General features: G+C 41.1%; 1 protein-coding gene across 15 annotated transcripts in view; it reads right to left on the bottom strand.

Annotated features, from left to right (window-relative positions):
* Nucleotides 1-22676, bottom strand: part of cadpsa (Ca2+-dependent activator protein for secretion a) — a 157792-nt gene that overhangs the window by 87965 nt on the left and 47151 nt on the right. For all 15 annotated transcript variants that reach the window (XM_078283468.1, XM_078283472.1, XM_078283463.1 and 12 more), the window contains exons 4-8: nucleotides 15384-15464; nucleotides 13852-14085; nucleotides 11927-12048; nucleotides 2866-2977; nucleotides 1568-1707 (exon numbers count right to left, since the gene is read on the bottom strand). In XM_078283468.1, the coding sequence (XP_078139594.1) occupies nucleotides 1568-1707; nucleotides 2866-2977; nucleotides 11927-12048; nucleotides 13852-14085; nucleotides 15384-15464 (689 nt within the window). The remainder of the gene's footprint in view (nucleotides 1-1567; nucleotides 1708-2865; nucleotides 2978-11926; nucleotides 12049-13851; nucleotides 14086-15383; nucleotides 15465-22676) is intronic.

The raw sequence follows: 22676 nt of genomic DNA on the forward strand, positions 1-22676 counted from the left end.
TTTGTGTTCTGTCCCTGTCTTTATGTATGTTGGGAACTGCATATGATGCACTTAGATGAGGCTTTATAGGATTTTTTGTTTTTTTTTTGTTTGAGTGATATGCAGTGTAACTGCTGAAGCCTAATGTATGTGATACAGGCGCCTATGTGTGAGTCTAACATGTCGCTTAATGTAGTGTGCAATGAAATGCACACTATGGTCCAAGACAAATTTCTCTACGGAGACCGATAAATCAAATCTGGAACCTTGAATCTTGAATCTTATCAGGAAGTCAAGGACATGTGAAACTCACACATAGTACCCCAACTGTTACACTTTCAAGCCCCTATCCACTCCTTGCCTTTGCACTGAAAAAATCTTTCTTCTCTCCTCTCCTGTCCTTGAATTATTGATTACTTGCTTTATTAATCAGTTTATACTAATTCTTCAACAGAGAAGGAGAGGGCTTTTGTTGTAAAAGAACATCTGAGGGTGAGGACCCCGGTTCGATCCGCCTCCCCTGCTCCCGGGCTCTAGCTGTGGGTGACCCCGCTCTGCCTGCCTCTGCCTGCCTCGGTCTGCCTTTGCCCCTGGTCCTGCTCCCCGCCTGTCGCTCCGAATAACCCGGCGCCAACGGGGCCGACAGATAAGGGCCCTGCCAGCTCATTAGGCAGGGGTTGGTACCGGCAACGCAGCATACGGAGCCAGCGCGGGCATCTTAAAGGGGAACCCAGCAGCCTCCTCCAAGGCCCCCCCCCCCCCCCCCCCCCCCCCAACAGAAAGCATATGGAGGGGAGCAAGGAAGGAAGAAGCAGCTCCTCACAGCTACAGACAGAAAGCAGTGTGTGTGTGTGTGTGTGTATATGTGTGTGTGTGTAAAACATTGCCGGACAACCGAGCATGTTGCATTTGTTTATTTATTTTGTATCACTGACAATTAGACTAATGGGGATCATTATGTGTTGTGTGATCCTGGATGGAGGGGTAGCGGGGGGGTGCGGGGCTGGTTCAGTCACAGTTAGTTAGTGGAGTTGATGTTCATATCAACGGTTGACGTTCTTGATGAGAGCGGGGGTTTATCCATCATCGAAAAAAACAGAGACTCGGTTTTTATATATATCGGCAGAATCTGCTTTGTCAAAGTCCTGTCTCCCACCTTTTTTCGCCTATTTACAGTTATTGGTAAACAGATTATTTCCTTTGTTCCATCAGCAGAGGTTTCCTCTGACCGGTTTTTGATGTTACACTTTTCTGAAAGGTTTAATAAACATAAAGAAAGAGATTTACTTAAAAACAATTCAGCAGCATGACTTTTTATATATATATATATATATATATATATATATCGTCAGAATCTGCTTTGTCGGCATTCCTTTATGTGCTAGAAGTGATTTCCAGACTGTTCCTCCATACAATGGCAGTGAATGGAGAAAGAAAAAAAAAAAATTCTCCAGTCTCCTCTACCGGAGCAACAGATCACAGAGAATCACTGATTTGGGGGTTTTATCATGGAGGAAGAGACACAACCCAAGGTACCACCTCCAGAGGGATTCCCCTTTGGCTGACAGACAGAGGTGTTGTCACTTACCCACAATGCTTCATGTTCTGTGGTTTGTCCATGCGGATGGCCAGTTTCATCCTGAGGTCGCTGTCTGGGCAGCCTTTAGACACTGTCATCTTGTGCAGCTCAGACTGCTTGGGACTGTTGGGGGTCGGGTGTAACACCACCTGGGAGCAGCCACACAAACATATGGAAGCAGATGCAGAATTGCACAAACGCTGTATTGATACATAAATGATATTGTTATAAGTATATGTATAAGTTATATACATATGTTCTAAGTATGTGTTCATCTAACATCAATGTGAAATAGAATTTAAGGTTCGACCAACATGTTTTTTTGAAGGTGGATACTTACATTTTTTTTATTTTTGCGGGGGATTTAGGATTTTTGGATTGAAATTGCGAATAACTGATATTTCGTGCCGATACTAAAAACATCAAAATCAATAGAGTTCTTCCTCTAGGAGTCATCAATGTCCATACCAAATTTTAAAAGATTCGGTGGACGCGGCGGCGGGTGGGGTGAATCCATAATATCCCCGAAACTCATTTCGGGGATATAATGATTATGATTACTGCTCTTTGAAATCTGATCAATCATTATGAATAAAATGCATTAATCCTTTTGCATAAGCATGCAAGGGTGGAAGTAACAAATGACATTTATTCTCGTTACTGCAGCTTTTTTGTCTGCTTGTAATCTTTTGAGTATTTTTTTGAAGTCAGTCATTTTACTTTTACTTTCACTCAACAGAGAAGAGAAGAGTAATCTGGCTTTACTGACTATGCACTTCATTATACATTATATACAGTATATTTCAATTAAAAATGAATTAATTCCTCATCCTTTTTGCATTGCATGGGAAAACTCATGTGAAATAATATTTAGTTTTGTAAACACGATAACTTTTATTCTGAGTAGATTTTAATTGAGCTACTTTTTATTCTTACTTAAGTAGATTTTTACAATTATTGCAGATTATTACTTTAAGCAGTAGTAAATTACTTAATTAACTACTGCTTAAAGTAATAATCTGCATATAAATAAATGTCTGTTTTGCTACTCCATCACTGACTGATATAACACAATAATGATTCAACCTTTATCCAGTTCATGAAAGCTTTTAAATTGTCTGTTCTAAACAGCCGGAGTCTGGTAGCTCTTTCCTGGGAAAAATTGTCTGCTGCACAAGAAGTGATGCGTTTTACGTTTCCAATTTGTTTGGAATACATAGAAGAAGAACTGGGTAGATAGCATGAGCAGCGATAGCCACCATGGCTGAACAGACAAAGAAAAGAAACTCAAACTGAGTATTTCTTACCCGTCCCAACTCCTTGTCTTCCAAAGCCAACACTCCAGTGCTCTCAGTGAACAGCTTCACCTTGACGGCAGGTAACGGCTGGGTGGTGGTGAAGTCACCCTGGGTACCCCAACTACACACACACACACACACACACACACGCACACGCAAACACACACACACGCACACACACACGGAAACACACCCCAACAGACAAGAACAACCATACAGCCAAGAAAGAGAGCAATGTCTTAGGTAAGTCATGGTGGTTGTCTACGTGTGTGTGTGTGTGTGTGTGTGTGTGTGTGTGTGTGTGTGTGTGTATTCAATTTATAGTTGGTTGTTTCAGGTATGTACACACATCATACATTCATGCTGTATGTTTGCTAGTGTGTGTGTGTGTGTGTGTGTGTGTGCACTGGAGTCTATCCCCACACACTTACACAGACATACACACATGTACATTACGGGGAAGAGAGCAATGAGCTTGATGAGTGTGTGTCCTTTATTGTAAGTGTGTAAATACTTCGGTGTGTGTGTGTGTGTGTGTGCGAGCCAAGGTCTTCCTGATCTTGAAATTTCTAGTCAAGGAGTTAGAATTATTGTGTGTCCTTGTTTGTGTGCTTGAGTGTGTCAAGGTGTGATTTGCCATTTAGGATTTCCCTCTTTCTGATCATGAAAGTTCATCCCTAGTAGAGACACATTTTATCCTCTTTTCTTACTTTTTATGAAGACAGCAGAAAAAGGCAAAAGTCACGCACTTTCAAATGATTGTGCTGGTAGGAATTCATTTGTTCCCATAAGCAACATGAGATGGTCTAGATAACTGATAAAACTTCCATTTAGAAGTAAAATGAAACTAGGCAAGTTTTTATTTTATGTAAAAATCAGATTAAAGTCTGATTTCTGGGTAATGAAGTCCTTCAAACTTTCCAAATTTCAAACACATATCACTTGCTGCCACTTGGGGCCGCCAAAGTGTGAAGTTGCCTTGTGCAGCTTTAATGGTGAACACTGTTTCCTTGTTTCCTTGTAGAGAGAACATTGATGCACCTTCCATCTGTATTTGGGAATTTAATGAAAGATGAAAATGGGCCCAAAAGTCTACATACTTCCTGGCTCTACTTGTGGCTATGTGGCAGTGCCTCAGTCTGGACCGTCTACAATGTAATATTTTCACATAATAGGTTAATAGTGAACTCTAACATAAGACACAGTTAGACATCAGTTGTAGGCTTGGTAAATAAAACCAGCAGGCAATGAATTCAAATCACTTAGCATTTGTATGTAAAGGTACAATAATAATATAAAATATAGAGAATGGTGCATAGAGAGCGATTTCCATCCTGGTAAGCCATATGTATTTTTAATTTTATTATTTAACATAAAAAGATTAGTACAGATTAAAAAAATTTGCTGAACAGACAAACAAGAGACAGACAGTCAGGATAGACTAGTTGTGTTGAAGAATTTACATTTGTGTCTAGTACTTCCTTAGTTGTATTTACATTGTAAATTCACAGTTAGATTGGCTGTTGAAACAAAACTATGATGAAAGGCATAAGATGAAGCTATGATGAAGCATTTCATTAAAATATTGCCATTGCATTTCTTTCAGCATCAGTGCAAATGGTCGCTCGACTCAATGCCCTTAATGACGATCACCATGAAAACATCAACTGCATGTTTGCAAAAGTCTTGAAGAAGGAGCAATACCTGCTCCTTCTTCCTCCAGCAGGTTGAGGCTCAATCCAACCTGCTCCGCCTTGTTGAGGCGCCATCCCACGAGGCTCAAATGACTGATGACTTCAAAATCATTGAGAGATTGAGGCTGCTTCAGCACTCCCCCATTGGTTTTGACGATGACTTCCACCTGGAGGCAGTTGGAAACAGATACCTCTATGCTCCCCCAGGTGACACATCTGGATTTGTGGCTGACTGCTGCTCACCCTGTGGATCCACTCTGGGCTGCCTGGATGAGTGGGAGCCACTGGTCAAATCCCACTTTGACTTGGAGAAGGAGGGATTTGGTGAGGAGCTCCTTTACGCTTCATCACATCTCTCTAGATTTGTAGACTCTGGACCAGCTTGACAATGGGAACCTGTTGTCAGCAGCACTGATTCTCACCTGATGCAGTTCCTCTCTGTCCTCCTGGAGGAGGAGGAACTTGGTGAAAAGCACAGCTATGATTCCTCATCAGCAAGTTCTACATTTATGGCTGCCTGCTCCACACCATGCCCCTACTCAAGATCATCTTGATGAATGGGAGCCAATCGTCAGAGCTGATTCTCAACTGATGCTGTTCCTCCAGGACTTGGAGAAGGAGGAAGAACAGTGTCCTGTTATCATCAAGAGGGAAACGGTCAGCTCTTGTGCACAGATTGAGGCCGCTGCTGAAGGATCTGTCCCCGTCCTGCATCAACCTGAATGTTGTGAGGGAACAAAAGTCACTGTGCTCTCTGCTGGACCTGACAATATCTCCACCTCAGAGGAACTACAAATCCCAGAATGGACTACAAGCAAGAATGTTCTGCTGTAGAGCTGCTAGTCACAAGGTAATCCCGACATCATAAAGGTTCCAGAAATGTTTTGTCCATTCATTTGTAATGGATAACTAATGGTAATGGTTGTGTGTGTGTGTGTGTGTGTGTGTGGTGACAGATTTAGTTAAAGAAATACTGAACATAATTGGGTCAAACTGATACAAAGATTATCTCTGGGGTTTTTTTTTCCTTTTTACGTCCATTACAGTAACTGAGGTAAGCAGAGAGGGTATTCAACTGAAAGAAATATCTACTTTTCCAGTTTGTTAAAAAATTGCAACAGGTCAATTTGACCCGCAACAATACGGGGCATCTCATTACAAACATAAACAAGTCAATCATGTTTATCTTAAAAATCATGTTTCGTTGCATTCATACAAATATCTATTTTTATTAGGGTGAAGTCAGTCAGGGTAGAGACATGATGTGCGACCCCTGTCATTCTTAAACTTTTTCTAATTTAGCCTTTTGTTATTTGGGCTTCTAACATAATTATAAGTCAGACAGACATGACAGTTGTCAAGACAATGAAGACAAGTTTGATAAGATGAAATTGATAAAAATATTATGGAATATTTAGGCTTTTTGGCTTTTTGGACTTGGCACGCCACCCAGCATGCAAACAGTTTACCAAGTTTGGTGGCACTGGCTATTAGTCAGGATGCAGGATACTAAAGAGCTTCAAGAAAGACAGAAACTTCGAATTTTTCGACTGAACTCAATGGGGAAATTAGTAGGAAGAAACAAGCACTAGTCACCCATGTCTTATCTTGAAGCTCTGTAGCAGGAATATGATTCAAAGATTTGTCTACGTATTCAGCCATCTGAAGCCTCAGAGATACACTGTCATGCCAAGAAGTCAAGGAAGAGCACCAGAGGATAATATATTGCACCGGGGGAAAAAAATGTCTATCTTTGACAAGTCATTTAGTCTAGTGCTTTAGTCTAGAGTCTCAAACTCTTGCTTTGCTAGTGAAAAATTCTTCCAACGCAGTTTCCCTTGGTTGAACAAAGGCTATAATGCAAATTGATTTGCATTGTAAATAAGAAACAACAATCTCACCCCTTTGGCTGATTTATTCACTTGTTTTAAGAAAAATGACCTTTTAAGACTGAATACCAGACCAAACATGTTAACATGGACATTACATTTATTGAATATAATCTTGATCTCTCCAATAAATACTAAGTATTTATTATTTAGTGTGTGTGTGCCCAAAGGCACACACACACACACAGTAGTTATTACTCATGCAGCCCTCAGGAGTAGAGCTCATTTTGGAGAATCACACATTTGGAAAAAAATTGCGATGCACTGCAATCCCAGACTACAGTTGATAGAAAACACGATACTCTGTACCGTCAATCTGGCAGTTTAACAGTAACCTGTGTAGGATGTTCTCTATAAAAACAGAGTCTTGGCAAGACCAGACGAAACTATCCAAGATTACAGGAATAGAAGAAGTGTTAAACGTTGTTTTTTTTTGCTTCCAGGCTCAGTGTAGCCGTGAGTCATTTTATGAATCACTCATCATCTCCATTGTAGCTCTCCCAGTGTGGAGTGGTAGTGTTTAAAGGCCGAGTCGGCAAAAGCTGCAAATATTTTACAGCCATTTGAATGGTAGAAGAAATCTGCTTTTATATTCCTGGTGTTCTATTTTTGCTCCAGTAAGAGTCGAGGCTTGCTTTCAAATGAACATGCGTGATGCCAGAGTCAGTGCGATGCTGGCTCATTTGTTGACTCAGACCCAGTCAAACAAATGCAAGCATGTGTACCAAACACACACACACACACACACACACACAATTATGATTCAGTGAGAAAATTGTTGACATTTTTTCATCATCACAGTGTGGCTGTGTACAGGTTTTCAGTCAAACTTTGTCTGCCAGCAGTGCAAATAACTTTACATTTTCATTCATTTACGTTAATTCACCCCTTAATTCATGCAAAATCCCCTTAAAATTAATTAAGGGAGTTATTAATGGAAGAGATCCCATCAAAACCTCCTTAAACGCCCCTTAATTTTTGAGTTAATTACTAGATTACTAGAGTCTCTGTGAACCAACTAGGGCTGGGTATCGTTTCAAAAATTACGATACCAGTACCAATACCAGTACCCTTAAAGTGATACCGATACCAATAGAGTACTTCATTCGATACCTTTTTTTTACGTTTTGGCGGCATCTCGGCACGCTGAACTGCTAACTCCGTCACACACACCGCGCTCGACTTCACCACCACAGACTGTATGGGTTGTAGCTGCTGCGGTAGTGGGCCAATCACACATCGCATTAAATCGAAGAACGCTTCTGGTGATTGGCTGCGAGCAAAACCATACAAATAGTAATTTTTTTCTAGATCTGTGTACAAAAAGTATCGAATGCAGGTATCGTTTGACTGGAGAAGTTTCGATACTACTTGGTACTGGGTTATTTCGGTCGATACCTTAAAGGTATCGAGTACCGATACCCAGCCCTAGAACCAACCCATGAATAAATCCCTTATAAACCCATGATACTAACCTTACTTTTTTAAGGGCATTTCAGGGATAAAATTAAGGGGTTTGGTTTCATAGTGTGAAGAATTGACATTTATCCCGGGCTGCAGTGGAGGGTAAACCCACCTGAACTCAGTTAGCCCGTCTTTTTATTTGCAGAGCAGCATCAAAGTAGCATCAAACTGATCAACGTTTTATGAGGATAGGGGAAGGCATAAACTTTGTGACTTTAAGAGTCCAATAATATGAATGCTAAAGTTCTATCTAATGTTCTATGTTTGTCCTGCAGATGGCAGCATGTGTGCATTCTTATCGGATTGTGTGTGTGTGTGTGTGTGTGTGTGTGTGTGTGTGTGTGTGTGTGTGTGTGTGTGTGTGTAGGTGTGTGTGTGTGTGTGTGTGTGTGTGTGTGAAGGGTTAAATGAGGTTAACAGGGCGGACTAGTGGTTAAAGACACTGAATCAGCTCCACTACCAGGTCCAGTGCCTGACCTTTGACCTCCCTGGAAAGAGAACTTCCCTAAAACAGTGAATAAGGGGTTTACAAGATCAAGAAAAAAAATGTGAGCAATGAATATAAATGTACATAAAAACACATGCTCGCTCTCTCAGGGTGTGTGTGTGTGTGTGTGTGTGGAGGGAGGAGAAAAGGATAGAAATCAGAAAGTAATAAGCTGATATTGGGATCGGAGGATGGGCTGCACTCCACAACAGTATATGTAACCTAGGCATGAACACACACACACACACACACACACATTCCATTCTCTCTCTCCTTCTCAATTCATTTTCAGTTCAAAGTATACAACTGAATAAAATAATAATGAAAATAAATGACTACTATATAATAAAAAAAATCTGCTCCATTTGTATGACTGTGTGTCTGTGCTCCAATACCTCCTCTTTCTCTCTCTCTCTCTCTCCCTCTCTCTCTCTCTCTCTCTCCTGCCTTGACAAGCTTTTACATTTTGAACTATATTACGGTTAGCTCTAGTTTAAGGTTAGGAATAGGTGTGTGCGTGGTTGCATGTGTGTGTGTCTGTGTGTGTATGTGAGCAATAAGCTTATGAACAAACATCTGTTATGTTAGATAGGCAGCCGCGGTGTCTTTTCATGTACAGTACTCCCACATGTTTCCTTGTTTGCTGTGTTGATAATGGGAGGCGTGTGCTTCTGCACAATCTACAATTTAATATCCCGTGCACCTCAGAAATTACTCACATCCTCCACTAATGAGGGGAAACAGAAAGTAAAGAAAAATGGACGACCAACAGAGACAGAGAGCGGGCAGCAAAAAAAAAAAAAACGACGACGTCAAGCTGGGAGGAGAGGAGTAAGGAGGCTTTACGGTTGTGTCACATGGAGGTCCTTTGGAGAATTAGCTGTGCACAGATAATGTCTACATTTCTAACAAACAAGCTCGAAAAAGAGATAGATCTGAAAAAGCTTGTTGTGGTGTGGCTGTAGATCCATTCAGTAACATTCTCAGTAAAAGTGAATAGTGTGATAAGGTGGATTTGTTTCCAAATGTAGGTTTAGCTTTATCAGCAATGATTTTGTTTTGCCAACAAGTCTCGTCCATGTAGCCGGTGCCCAATGAAGCCATGTCCCAGCAGCCATAGAACTCCATTGTTTTAAAAAAGGATTATAAACACGTCAAAGAGCCATGCCGTTGCTCTGGGCAACATATTTCATCATCACGATGCACCGGGCTAGCCGACTTTTTCCTCAAACAACTTAATAAGCCGGCTGTAAACACGTTTGCGATCTCAGGAAAGTAGTTCCATAGCACCGAAAATAGTCCCCGGCGTAATGAAGAATTTGTTCCCATTTGAATTTGATTTGGTAAGAACTACAACAGTCTGACTTTTCATGGTAACAGTTAGCGATTTTTAAAATTTAAACTCTGTCTTTGTGAGCTGTATTTCAAGGTTTTTACCTTACAATTGGAGCCAATGACGGCTAAAAACTGTACGTGGGAAGTCAGAAAGTAACAGGAGGAGAGCAAATGCATTGTTGATTTTGTAATTTTTCATAGGATTTGTTGACGGTAAGAAATGCATTAAAAAACACCAGCCTTATCCTTTAATATTCAACTACTAGCAAAACACTTGTGAGTTGTAGCTTGAGAAGAAACCGCTGAGTTAACCTGAACAAACTGTTAGCTAGCTAACTAGCCAGCAGGCTCATTTAGCAATTAAAGCACCTAATATTAATCTTAACATGCAACTACTAGCTAGCAATGTACAGGGTGAAGAAGATGAAGAAATGAAACAAGTAAAACTGTTACCAAAGCTGGCCCTGTGGTAGAGCAAACTATTGCATATGCATGATCTACAGTGGATATCAAAAGTCAACACGCCCTTTCAAATGTTTGACTTTTTATTGCCTTGAGGCCTGAAATTAAAACCCATTAAATCAGAGCTGGTTTTTTTTATCTGGTTCTCTGGTCAGGATAGACCAGATCAGCCAGGAATTCTAACCTAGAAATCATTTGTAGAGAATTTACAGACTTAACTGTTATTAACAAAGCAAAAGCTGCTCCTACTAAATATTAATTGAAGGGTGTGCATGCACGCTTTTGCAACCAAGGTTTTCCATTTTTAATAGATGAGTAGCCTTTTGTTTTCACCTTGATTATGCTTGTTACGATATCCAAATGAAAGTGATGGGTTTTCATTTTAGACCTCAAGGCAATAAAAACTAGAATGTTTGAAAGGGTGTATAGACTTTTGATATCCACTGTGTGTTTTCTTCAGGGGTTGGAATCCGGCTTATGCTACTTTGTCACCCATCCCTTCGCACCTCTTTCCTGTCTGCCTAACAAACAATTCTTCAAGGTTAAGTGTGGTTCATGTTCATTCAAGCCTCCTACTTCAGAACAGACTCACAACAAAATATACTCCTCGACCAAGGTACTAAATCCCTACCAGCTCCAGGGACGCTGTTCTGCAGCTGACCCTGCCGTCTGACCTTCCTGCAGAGATCCATAAATATGTTCAAACTTATTTTATCAGTGGGGATGGGACGATATATATCGAAATTCAATATATCGCAATACAAAATACGTATCGTGGGCCATTTTATTCTGCTGTAGTAATCACAAATGAGACGGCTTGACCATCACAATTTCACAAGCTCTCCATCATAGAGAAAATACATTCATACAAATACATTCTAGCAAGCCAATGCCATTGTTAGAAAAATTTGTGGCTCAGAAATAAACATGATTCTGCACAGTCTGACTTTGTTGTCACTGAACTTTTCTTTATTACATCCTATCCCTATCTATCAGTTGTGTGAATGCTAGAATTTCCCTTAAGTGTGCTACTAAAACCATCACAGCCAAAGATTAGACTGTATGGAACATTGCACAAGGCCTGCAAATGCACGTTTTCGATGGTGAATGAGCTCTCTCGCTTTCCTCCGAAGACGCCAAATTCTCAAGAGGCTGTTGTGTTTTTAGGAGTGTCCATTTGGTGGCACAATCAGCCAACCCTCATCTCTGCAAAAAGACAATGCCAGGCTAGAATTTTTAGTTTCTACAGTATTTAACCAGGCAAGTTGACTGAGAAAACCAGTATTTCACTACTAGATTCATGAGGCTATCACCGTGACCGCTCCTAGTCTCCCAGGTCGGCCATTTTCCCGTCACATACTTCTACCACAAAATAGCTTGAGGGCGAGGGGGGGGGGGGGAAGTGAGGCAATTCAGATGGGAATGAGTGGCTAACCTGGAAGTGGGATGTGAGTGTTGCCTGGAACACCATTAGGGATACGCAGAATGCATATAATGCATATATTGTGAGTGTGTGCGTGTGTGTGTGTGTGTGTGTGTGTGTGTGTGTGTGTGTGTGTGTGTGTGTGTGTGTGTGTGTGTGTGTGTGCCAAGGCGGTGTGTCATAGGTCCACAAAAGAAAGTGTGATCTCTTGCATCACTGACTCATAAGCGAGTCCCTGTGTGTTCATGCTGACGGAGGCTTTGTTTTCCAGTGTGTGCACATAAGTGTGTGTGTGTGTGTGTGTGCGCTAGCGTACGTGGGCTTCGAGGCCTCGGCTTGGTCTGTCTGGAGCTTGTGTCCGCCCTCCACCTCCATGGTGCAGTAAACAATCCTGTTAGGAGCCAATGACTTCAGCCCCTGAACCTCCACTATCACCACCTGACACACACACACACACACACACACACACACACACACACACACAGACAGAGCAAGAGAGGGGGGAAAGAAAAATATTCATATTCATATAAATTCATTGTGCTGCCTTATATATAATAATATAATTACAGTAAACAAATGAGACCATGGTACAATTAGCCGCCTCTATCTCACACCAGTGGTATTGTTAGTGCTAGTGTTTGTCAAAATTAAGACTACATTTCCCATAAGCCCCATTGCTTCCTGGTTCCCCTCCCCCCTCCCTGAAGAGGATCAACATGTTGGAAGTGATTGTTCCATCTTCCTTTCCCTCCTTCTACCATCTGCTGCCAGAAACTCTGAAAGCTTTAGCACCATTTGCTCTGGAAGAACAGAACCTCTTCCTGTTTTGTGCCGTAAAGCGATCCAGCAGATTTCCCTCCAGAGCCACCAGGTGGAGAAACAATGGAGGATGCAGAGTAGAGGCTGATAGAGGCTGACAGGCTTCTCGGTGATGGTCTTGTTTGTTTACGGTTATTATACTAATGTCTCAAAATGAGAGTGGTTATGATTTATTGATGCTAAAATGCAACACATCTTTAAGTCACGGTAATGCAAACCAACACATCCACATGAATCTACATCTCTTCTTTTTAATCAACAGTTGTGTCCTAGATTATTTGTGGTAAAACATTCTATTTTGGTATTTGTGGTGGTATTTCTATTCTGTTCCACTTTGGTGAGGAGTGGCACATCTTTCCTGGAAGCTACTTAGAAACCTACAGCAGGGAGGCAGAGAAATAAGCGGTATTGTCCTTCACAGATCCTTGTGGAGGAAAAAGACCTGCAGAAGCGGGAGACAGCGGAGTCGGACAGGTAATTTATCATTTGAGCGGTAGGAATACAATGCGGTGGGGTTGGCACTCTCTTTCCTTATCCTTATGGGTAAAGAGACGGACCTGCCCGTGCCCAATTAAGGTTAAGCTTCAAAAACTCTGTCAGTCAGTAGAGAGCCTGGTAGACACCTCATCTCATTACCAGCTCCAGATGCTGGCCGCAGGAGCCCTCCGTGGTTCGGGAGGAAAAACAGTGTGAAATATGTTAATATGGCTGCGGTGGAGGCTCCATCTTTGTTGCTCAGCCTCACTGCTGTGGTGTTTCTGCACTGCTCTTCCCAGAGATCACCTGTCAATCAAACAGTGTGTCCAGTACTGAGACGTCTTTTCCCTTGGATTTTCTGTTGATGCAGATTGAGTTTCTGTAGGTGGCGCTCTTTTCTTTGTCTGTTCAGCCATGGTGGCTATCACTGCTCATGCTAACTACCCAGTTCTTCTTTAAAGTTTCTTCTTTATTCCAAACAAACCGGAAACATAAAACGCATCACTTCCTGTGCGGCAGAGGATGTTTCCCAGGAAAGAGCTACCAGACACCGGGTGTTTAGAACAGACAATCGAAAAGCTTTCACGAACTGCATATAGGTTCAATCACTGTAGTGTTATATCAATCAGATAGACAATGACAAAATGATATTAATGAATATGAAAATGTTGTAGATTATTACTTGGAGGTGGAGATGATTTGGGTGAATCTTAAATCCATCTTGGCTGCGTTTGAACCAGGACTTTTGATGCATTATCGCTCTATCCAATTACAAGCCAATCACCCAGGATGCAGTGTACTGATAGGTAGGAAAGGGGTCATACTGCCATATAGGTTTGAAGCTGCCTCATGATGGTTGTCCCCCCCACCTCTCTCTTTCCCATCATTCCTCTCAGGCTTTGCTGGGAGTTAAACTGAAGCTAAAACATCCAAAAAGTCACCAACCTCCAGGGTGAAGGACAGCACCACGTCGGACTTGGACAGCGTGTTCTCGTCCTCCTGGCCCATGTCCATGATGGAGGTGTTGTGGCCTCGTTTCAGCTTCTGCAGCTTGAACTCTCCTCCCTTGGAGACCGGCATGCTCTCCAGGTTGGCCATCAGCAGGTTGACAGAAGATCGCAGCTCCTCGATGTACATGGCCTCCATCTCTTTGGACACAAACCTGGGGAACTTCCCGCCCTGTTGACGGAAATGGGAAGTCAATCAATGTGATCCACTGAAAGTCAAACGTTACCTTAACCAGAAGTCCAGTGATGGTGATCTGGGAAAGGTATATATATTTTAAACCAATATGGTTTAAAAGGGTTAAAAAAAAAAGGACTTTATTGTCTTTTTAGTCAATTTAGTATCTGAGAAATATACTGTATATAAAAATGGAATAACAAATAAGCTTGTCAATCAACCCATGGTCAACCCATCCACAGTTTGTCCATTCCCTATCATAAGTGTTTATATTCATTTTTAAATTTAGTCATAGTCTTGATCTTTTGATGAAAATAGCCTTTACATGTAGTCAGATTTTAGTCATGGTATATTTACTGACTATTTACTGATTAAACTGGCCAATGATTTAGTCAGCTATAATAATTACATTATAGTCAACAAAAATACGGCCACTTCAACAGTTCAACCTCAGAATAGAAAGAATATCACCACTCTTTTAGTACATTTACAAAATCTAAGCATTTTCCTGTTTTTCTGTTTCTGAACTGTACACTCGACTGAAACAGTCATTTTTTTTGTGACAATGTCAGAAACATTAGGTTTTAAGTCCAGGTAATAAAAACATCATGTGACCGTGCTGTACTGTATCAAAATACCTTCAAACACTGAAATTAAATTTCTCCAAACGCTGGAGGGAAAGAGCTGGATCACTATGATGTGGTACAATGGGCAGAACAACTTTGAAAAACTGGAAAACTGTTTTTTGTTTTTATTTCCATCATATTTCCGTCAGTATTGTCATGGGACCGAATTTTTACTCCTCGTAGTCTTTGGCCTTTACGAACGCAGATTTTAGTCATTCATTTCATGATGAGATTAAAACTGCTCATCATCCATCCATCCATCCATCTATCTATCCGGGGTTCCCAGTGGTCATGGAATGTCTGGAATATCATGGAATTTAGAGAGGGAAAGTCAGGCAACTTCATCAATTCTTTGGGGGAATCAGGGAATATCAGGGAATGAGTCACTTTACAGGAGTACAGCAGAATGTATTTTCCGACTTGTTTCATACATTTATTGCATTAGATGGATTCAGCCAAACTGGAGTGGAAACCAGACTGAAAAACATTCACAAACCAGGAAAGAAGAACATTTTCAGGTCATAGAACATCTTTGAATCGATATGGAAAGTCAAGAAAAAGTCATGGAATTTTGCATCAGGGCCACTGTGGGAACCCTGCCATCCATCCATCCATCCATTCATCCATCCATCCATCCATCCATCCATCCATCCATCCATCGTCCTTTACCCTAGCGATCTGATCAGCCATCTGCAGTCGTCCATCCAGCTCTCTTCTGATCTGGGCAGCCTGCTCATCAGGGTTGTCAAGCTGGGGAAACACACACTCCAGGTCAGTACATACACACATACACACATTGTACTCACACAACGCAGACCAAGACACTCCTATTACACTCCTATTGCATTGCACTTCTCAAACAGAACTGCCACAATATGTATTATGTATTTTTAACCATAAGAAAGACATTCTAACAATGCAGAAAACCTAAAAATGACACAAATTACCAGGATGACACAGTTTAATTTGATATACATTCAAACTTACATACTGCACATTACCTTGAAATTAATTAGCTTGTGATCCACATACACACTCCATAGACTTGCACTAACACACGTTACACTGTACAATTCCCTCTATAATAGTCTCCAGCTGCATCTCGTACCTCGCTGCATCACAGTTGGAGCCAGCCAGTTATTTGTAAAATAACACTAGAAAGGCCAAGCCACCGTCGATTGACTACTGTTTTGAATTTTACAACTGAATTTAGAATGATCTCAGCTTTCAAACTGTCCCTCCTTGACTTTTTCTAGACCCACGTTTTGTACAAACCAGTACAGAAAAGTAAAGACTCCAAATTGCCCATAGGAATGAATGTGAATGTCTGCCTATATGTGTTAGCCCTGTGATGGACTGTTTCCCTGCCTTCATAGACTCCAGACCCCAATGACCCTGAATAGGAATAAGCAAGTAGAGACAACGAATGCATTAATAGGCAATTCTGCAGCAATTAGTGGATGCCGTTGATTTGCCTTATTTTTTGGGATGCATCACTTTGTGATTTAGGCTGATAAGACAGGTGTATTTTCATATAAAAATCATGCATAGTGCAGCATTTTCCCCTTACAAGACCCAATCGTCATATAACTATAACTAAGTAGCTACTTGATACAATGATTTATACTATGAATGTACAACCAGGACCGACACTATGATCCGCACTCAAAAACTCTCATGAAGGCCGTCTGTCTTATCTTCTTCTCTCCTGAATGAATAAAAGAATGTAAAGAGGGAATATGCAACCTGTTTTTTGAGTAGTATCTGTCTTCTGTTGTGGTCTACGCAGCAGTTCTGAGTGTAAGTGACTTGCTTTTTTTACTATGAATTACATCATAAAGATTTCTATGAGCCTAAAAAGGTGGGTTTGGCTGAGTTTGGGCAGGTTTTACCCTCCACTACAGGCCCGCTGTACCCATAATCACAGTAACGAATGCCCTCGGGGGTATTATTGCGACCATCTGTCAATACGTTCCGTTTCCAGTTGGCCAAGAGAGACCTTGCTGCTGCCACAGGACAGTGATACCGGGAGCAGGAATCAATCTGATAACCATGTGGAATTCATCAGCCGCTCTCCCCCGGGCTGCAGGATCAATACTCCCTCTGCAGCCTGGCCTGCTGATTAACAAGGGGCTGGAGCAGACTAATGTTGTGTTGTCACTCAACTCTGTGTGTGTGTGTGTGTGTGTGTGTGTGTGTGTGTGTGTGTGTGTGCGTGTGGTGGGGTGCGGTGCTTTGCCATCTGGAGACGAGCAGGAAGGAATGTGTCCCTTCCGGTCCCCAGCACTGGCCTGGACACACATACACACACGCACGCACGCACACACACACGCACGCGTAAGTTTACGTTACTGTACTTCACCGAGCACTTTCATTTCCTAACCTGTAATCTTAACTTTAACCCTTAACCTAACCTAAAGACAATCCTGATTCTAATCTAAATCCTAAACCCGAGAAGAAGTGAGGACTGACAAAACTGTAAAGCTAGAAAGGCACGGAGCAACAGATGTGCGTATTTTCAAACGCACCAATTGCTTTCAACGGCCCGAACGTCACTCAAGAAGCCCAGTGCTCCAAACTCCGCTCCAAACTTTTTTTCGAACTCGATTGTGGGAGCGTCAACGGCAGTTTTTCGGCAGAGGTTTCTCGAACCACAAAAGTTAAAAAAGTGCAAAAGTATAAAGGTAAGAAATGCAGTTTTGACTCAAGGTGATATTCTTGACTTCAGAATTATTTGCAGTCATATATTACAAGGCATTTTGGGATTTTTGTTAAAGCTCTATGTGATGCCTTGGCACATCAGCGGCTACTTTGGTCAGAATTCGAATCTGCACTCGTCAGACTCGTCAGACTTGTCAGACGTCAGACAAACAAGGGTGTGCTTACTGAACACTTGTGACATTGTAGGCTGCTTGGGATCAAACTGTTTGTATTCAAAAACACTCAATACCGTAAAATGCTTGGGATAAACCACTGTCGTACGTGTAGTCAGTACTGTTAGGTTTGATTACGTGTTTACAAGTCAACATGTTTACAAGTCAACCTTGCTTACTTGCTTACCATCCGCCTCGCTTTTGAAAAAAGTGGCAGAAGCGCTCAGTTTGTTGCCAGGCAACCAAAGTAGCACAGAGTTGTCCTCTTGTGAGAAGTGAGCACGGATCTTATCTACTCAAGTTGAACTATTTTCGACTCTTTCCGTGCCCTTCCATAGGAAATAATGGCATTTGATTGGAAGGAAACAATGCGTTTTCATAAATATCCATATACATGTGGACAGGGCTTAAGTGCGGTACAAGTGTGAAACCCTATTCAGTTTCTATGAGCAAAACAGTAAAACGACATTTTCTGCGGTGGTTTAATCTGTGTTATAATAATTTATGTTACTTTTTCACGGCTGTCAAACAACAGCATGATCATTAAAATGTTTTTTCTTGAAGTCTCAAAATGCTAACATGACTCCTCTCTTGAACGGAAGCTTGCTAGCTTGTTAGCATTTTGTGACTTCCAGAAAATAGGCTAAACTTTATATATTTTTTTAAGTTTAATGATAATGCAGTTCTTTGATAACTGTGAAAATATAATGATAAATTATTTACACCATATACATTTCACATAAATTATCAGAACACAGAAAAAGTAACCACAGATAATGTTGATTTTTTGTTTTGCCCATAGAGTTAGAGTGGGGCATATCACTTGTATCGCACTTTGTGGGCGTGGCCCATTTGAAACATCACACCATTCTTATATATCCAGTACAAAGGCGCTCAGAATTGGCTGTTCCAGAGTCTCATGTTAGGATGATGGTTTCATAGAAGCTTGGAAAGGCCAACTCAAACACTAATAGCAATTAAAAGTGAATGTTTTACCATAAAAAGTCATCACAAAGAGCTTTAATTAGCACTTATTGGCAGCTCATCAAGCTGTCTAGTTTACGTTTATCAAGCTAGTCTAAAAGTAGTGCGCACACACACACAGAATACAATACAATACAATGAAGTACAATATAACAGACCTTGTAAGAACAGATAGAATACTTTTATCCAGGTTACATAAGGTAATAGGAGTTTGTGTTCTTGCATATTGTTCACCATAGGTTGTCCCTTAGCTAAACCTGTTCCTGGCTTCCTCCTGCAGCAGGCTGTTTCTTTGCCCTGGTCCAAACGGCCCTCTCTGCCCACGCTTCCTCTCCCATCTGCCCCCCTATGGGACAATGAGGCATTCCTTGGAACAGCCATCCAACAGCTTACATCGGAAGGAGGGGGCAGGCAGCAGCAAGTATTACAATACAAAAGTGCTTCACATTTTAAAATGATCAAAATAGAACTATGTCGCACAAAATACCGCCATTACATAAGGCACAAGGCAACATACGTCAGATTAAGAAAATGTCTGACAGAAAAGGTAATTCAGGGTATCTGCAGGTTTCAAAAAGCCAATTTAATACTTTTTAATACCACCTGGAAAGCTTGTCCAATCTGGATGTTAATTTCGGTACAGAAATTAGAGGATAATAACTGTGTAATTGCCACAAAATTATCAGAAAGTAAATGGTAATTTCTGGTAATAATGAGTAACTATTTGTAATTACAATGTGTCATTTCTCAGATAAATGGCATGTAATTTCTGGTGACAACAAGTAATAATTTGCATACCAGTACTACATTAATATAGTATGTGGGGCAATCATTACTGAATAATTACTTAATATGATTGATGGCGTTGATTCTATGTTGCTGCATGCACAGTTCACGTAGCCCTTCAGAATAAAAGGCCTTTGGCAATATACCAAAACCTGTGAGAGAGAAGGAGTGCACACGATACTTTACAGGGTAATAAGCAAGTTCTAAATCAGTGGTTCTCAACGTGGGTTCCGGGGACCTTGAGGGGGTTCCAGGGGGTCCCCATTATTTAATTCACTAGAAGTTAACACAATTAAAGAATGTAGAAGAATGACTGTGTTGATCATAGTTTCACTGTTATCTCTCTACCTACAATACAGATAGTCATTGAATTCTGGACAAAATCATATCTAACAATACAAATATTCTCAGATTTGGGTTCGAGAGACAAAATCTCATCAAATCGGGGTCCGTGGCCCAAATATGTACTAAATTAGGGGTCCTTGATATGAAAATGGTTGAGAATCACTGTTCTAAATAACAGTAAAGTTTATATTTTACTCGGCAACACCACACACACTGAAAGTTTGTGCAGAAGCAACAGCCACACAAAACAGGTATGACCACCACCAATCATCCCCATAACATGGATAGTGCAAATGTATAACTGAACAGTGCATTGGATGTGCACTGACTGGAGTAAGCAATACCCATCAGTCCCATTTAGCCCATGCTGATGTGATGTGTGACTATAGCGCACAGCAGAGACGGAGCACAAGTCCAGCCACTGAAGCCAAGCTCATATCCAAACCAGCAGAGACTCGCTTTCACTGCAGTCGATAAAGCAATTTTAGCTGCTGCTGATGGGGAATGAGGGCAGTAATCACCATGGTGCGAGAGAATCCGTGTGTGTGCACGTGTGTCCGTATCAACATATACACCTGTGCCTATGCATTTGTGTAACCATGTGCTGCACAAAGAAAATGCCAGATTAAAGGAGAAATCCACATTAAAACATTAAAATTCTGTTAAAACCAGCTATTGGATTACATTCCTGGGTCCATTTTGTTGTTTGCTGTATTTTTCTTATTCTCATGGATAAGTGGCCAAACTTAGACGTCAGATATTTCCAGACAGAAGAGTGTTGTTAAAATGGTGACTAGTCATTCTTAGTATCAGTTGACTTACATTTATAAATGTTTCTCCTGTTTCTTAAGAATATTCACATGTAATAATACTTGAAAGAAGTAAGTTTATAATATGTTTCAGAAGGTTACATTTAAAATTGCATTTGCTACTGCAGATTAGCCTATGTTGCTAATGTTTCCATTTACTTACCTTGGGAAATAATGTTAGCCTATGTTGCTAATGTTTCTCATTTACTTACCTTAGGTTAATGTTAGCATGATCCCTATTGCAATGGTCTATTTTCATAATCTGCATTTGGAATAGAAGCTGATGTGCCTGTGTTATACAGAGATTAATCTGAGAAAGAAAACTAAGCACTTAAATATCATTTAGAGCTCAAGACATGGACTGAATGCAAAAAATGTGATGAGAAGATTAGGATACAGAACATGTAAACAGACATTTCTATTTTTGTGGGTTAGGGTTGAAATGTGCCAACTGTCCCATTGTCATCATTTTTGTTTTGTGTAACTTGTTTCTCTCTTTTGGTGTCAGTCCCTCTGAATCAAAGAGCGAGGGCTTCTTTCTAGAGCTGCCATTTTGCACCAAGAGACGTTCAACAATCATACAGGGAGAAATCCATCGTAGAAGAGGAGAGAGGCCAATGTCTCGGTCTCCACCCACAGTAGCCTCAATAGACCAGAATGCAATGCAGCCACAAGACATGTTGGGCTGATTTTTCCTTTAAATCTCTTTCCTTATTTTGCCTTGGATCAAACTGCATTTTATACAGGAAATTATCTGCTTTATTGGAATTCCATATACTGTATGTGCATGAGGTGTCCAGGCAGGTAGTTACTAATTAGGCAGGTAAGTAGGTAGGTAACCAAGACATATGCATGTAGAGAAGCAGATAGATGAGTAGAAAAGTGAACAGGTAGGTACAGAAAGTCGATACAGACAGACTAATGTAATTTTTTCTCCCTCTCCCTCTCTCACCCTCTTACCCCTCTCTGTCCTCACCATTGATTTTCTCCCACTGGCTGCATTAACATCTTGCCTGAACACCCACCCCTGCTGCTACCACCGACCAAGGAGCACGTTTGAATTACTGTCGTCTCCCAGGCAGACTGGCTCTGACAGGGGGCGCGCACACACACACACACACACACACACAAACTGTGATATTCACTAGAGAATGTACACATCAAAAAGCGTGCCAACCATACTGTGCATGCACTCCCATGCTGCACTGTAGCTTATGTTCTCCCGCTGATATCCATATAGAAAGGAGCATAGAAAAACACACACACACACACGTCAGTATGCTTAGTGTCTCGGATTAAAGGCACACAGTATGTTTTTTTTCCTTGTTTTTTTTCCCCACGGAAATTAAAGGATTGAAACATAATGAATTTCATTGCCATCAAAGTCTCCATCAAACAACTTGAGCCTGGACTTTTATCCTCAAAGCTGCAGGCTCTGCTTTGCCTGAGATAACCTCAAGGAGATGATGTGGAAGTATTCAGCATTGCCTGTCTACTTCTCTGTGACCCCCCTTTCCACCTGGCATTAAAATGCTTCCTGGGTGATCAGATTGTAACCGGATGGAGCACAAAATGCATCAAATCCAGGTTTAAATGCACCAGAAAACCTTTTCTTCCCTGGAGAGATGGATCTCTGCGCGCCTCGGCAACTGCACAGTCCCTGATGTGCGTTAACGTGTCCATGTCGCATAAACAAAGACAACTGTCCAGTTTACTGGCGATCTTGGTTTGGGCATAGTGAGTAGGATCTGCTGTCATCATCTGTGGGAAATTAGTTTCACTAGGTCTTCCATTGTGCTGTCTGTCTCAATGGGTCAGTCGGAGGAGAGAGACGCGCATTCACACATACCAATGCGGCGGTATAGAGGGTTTTTATGCAAAGTGCCTGTATCTATTTCCTAAGTGGCTTTTTTTAGAATTACAAAAACACAGTTATTTAAAGCTCTCATATTTTGGACAAGTTCTGGAAGGAGGAAAAAATTGCATTTCAGTGTTGGAGGAACTTAAAATTGAAAATAACATCGTCAGATGGGCATTGGCCTTTCTAGTGTTAAACATTATCCACATAAATAACCAAACTATTATGGTGTATCGGCGGAAATAATTCTGGATTTTCATAGACCACTTCATAGACAGAGCACGGTGAATTGAGTGAGAATGTGATT

Source organism: Centroberyx gerrardi, chromosome 5, assembly GCF_048128805.1.
Source record: "Centroberyx gerrardi isolate f3 chromosome 5, fCenGer3.hap1.cur.20231027, whole genome shotgun sequence".
Classification (NCBI taxonomy): domain Eukaryota; kingdom Metazoa; phylum Chordata; class Actinopteri; order Beryciformes; family Berycidae; genus Centroberyx; species Centroberyx gerrardi.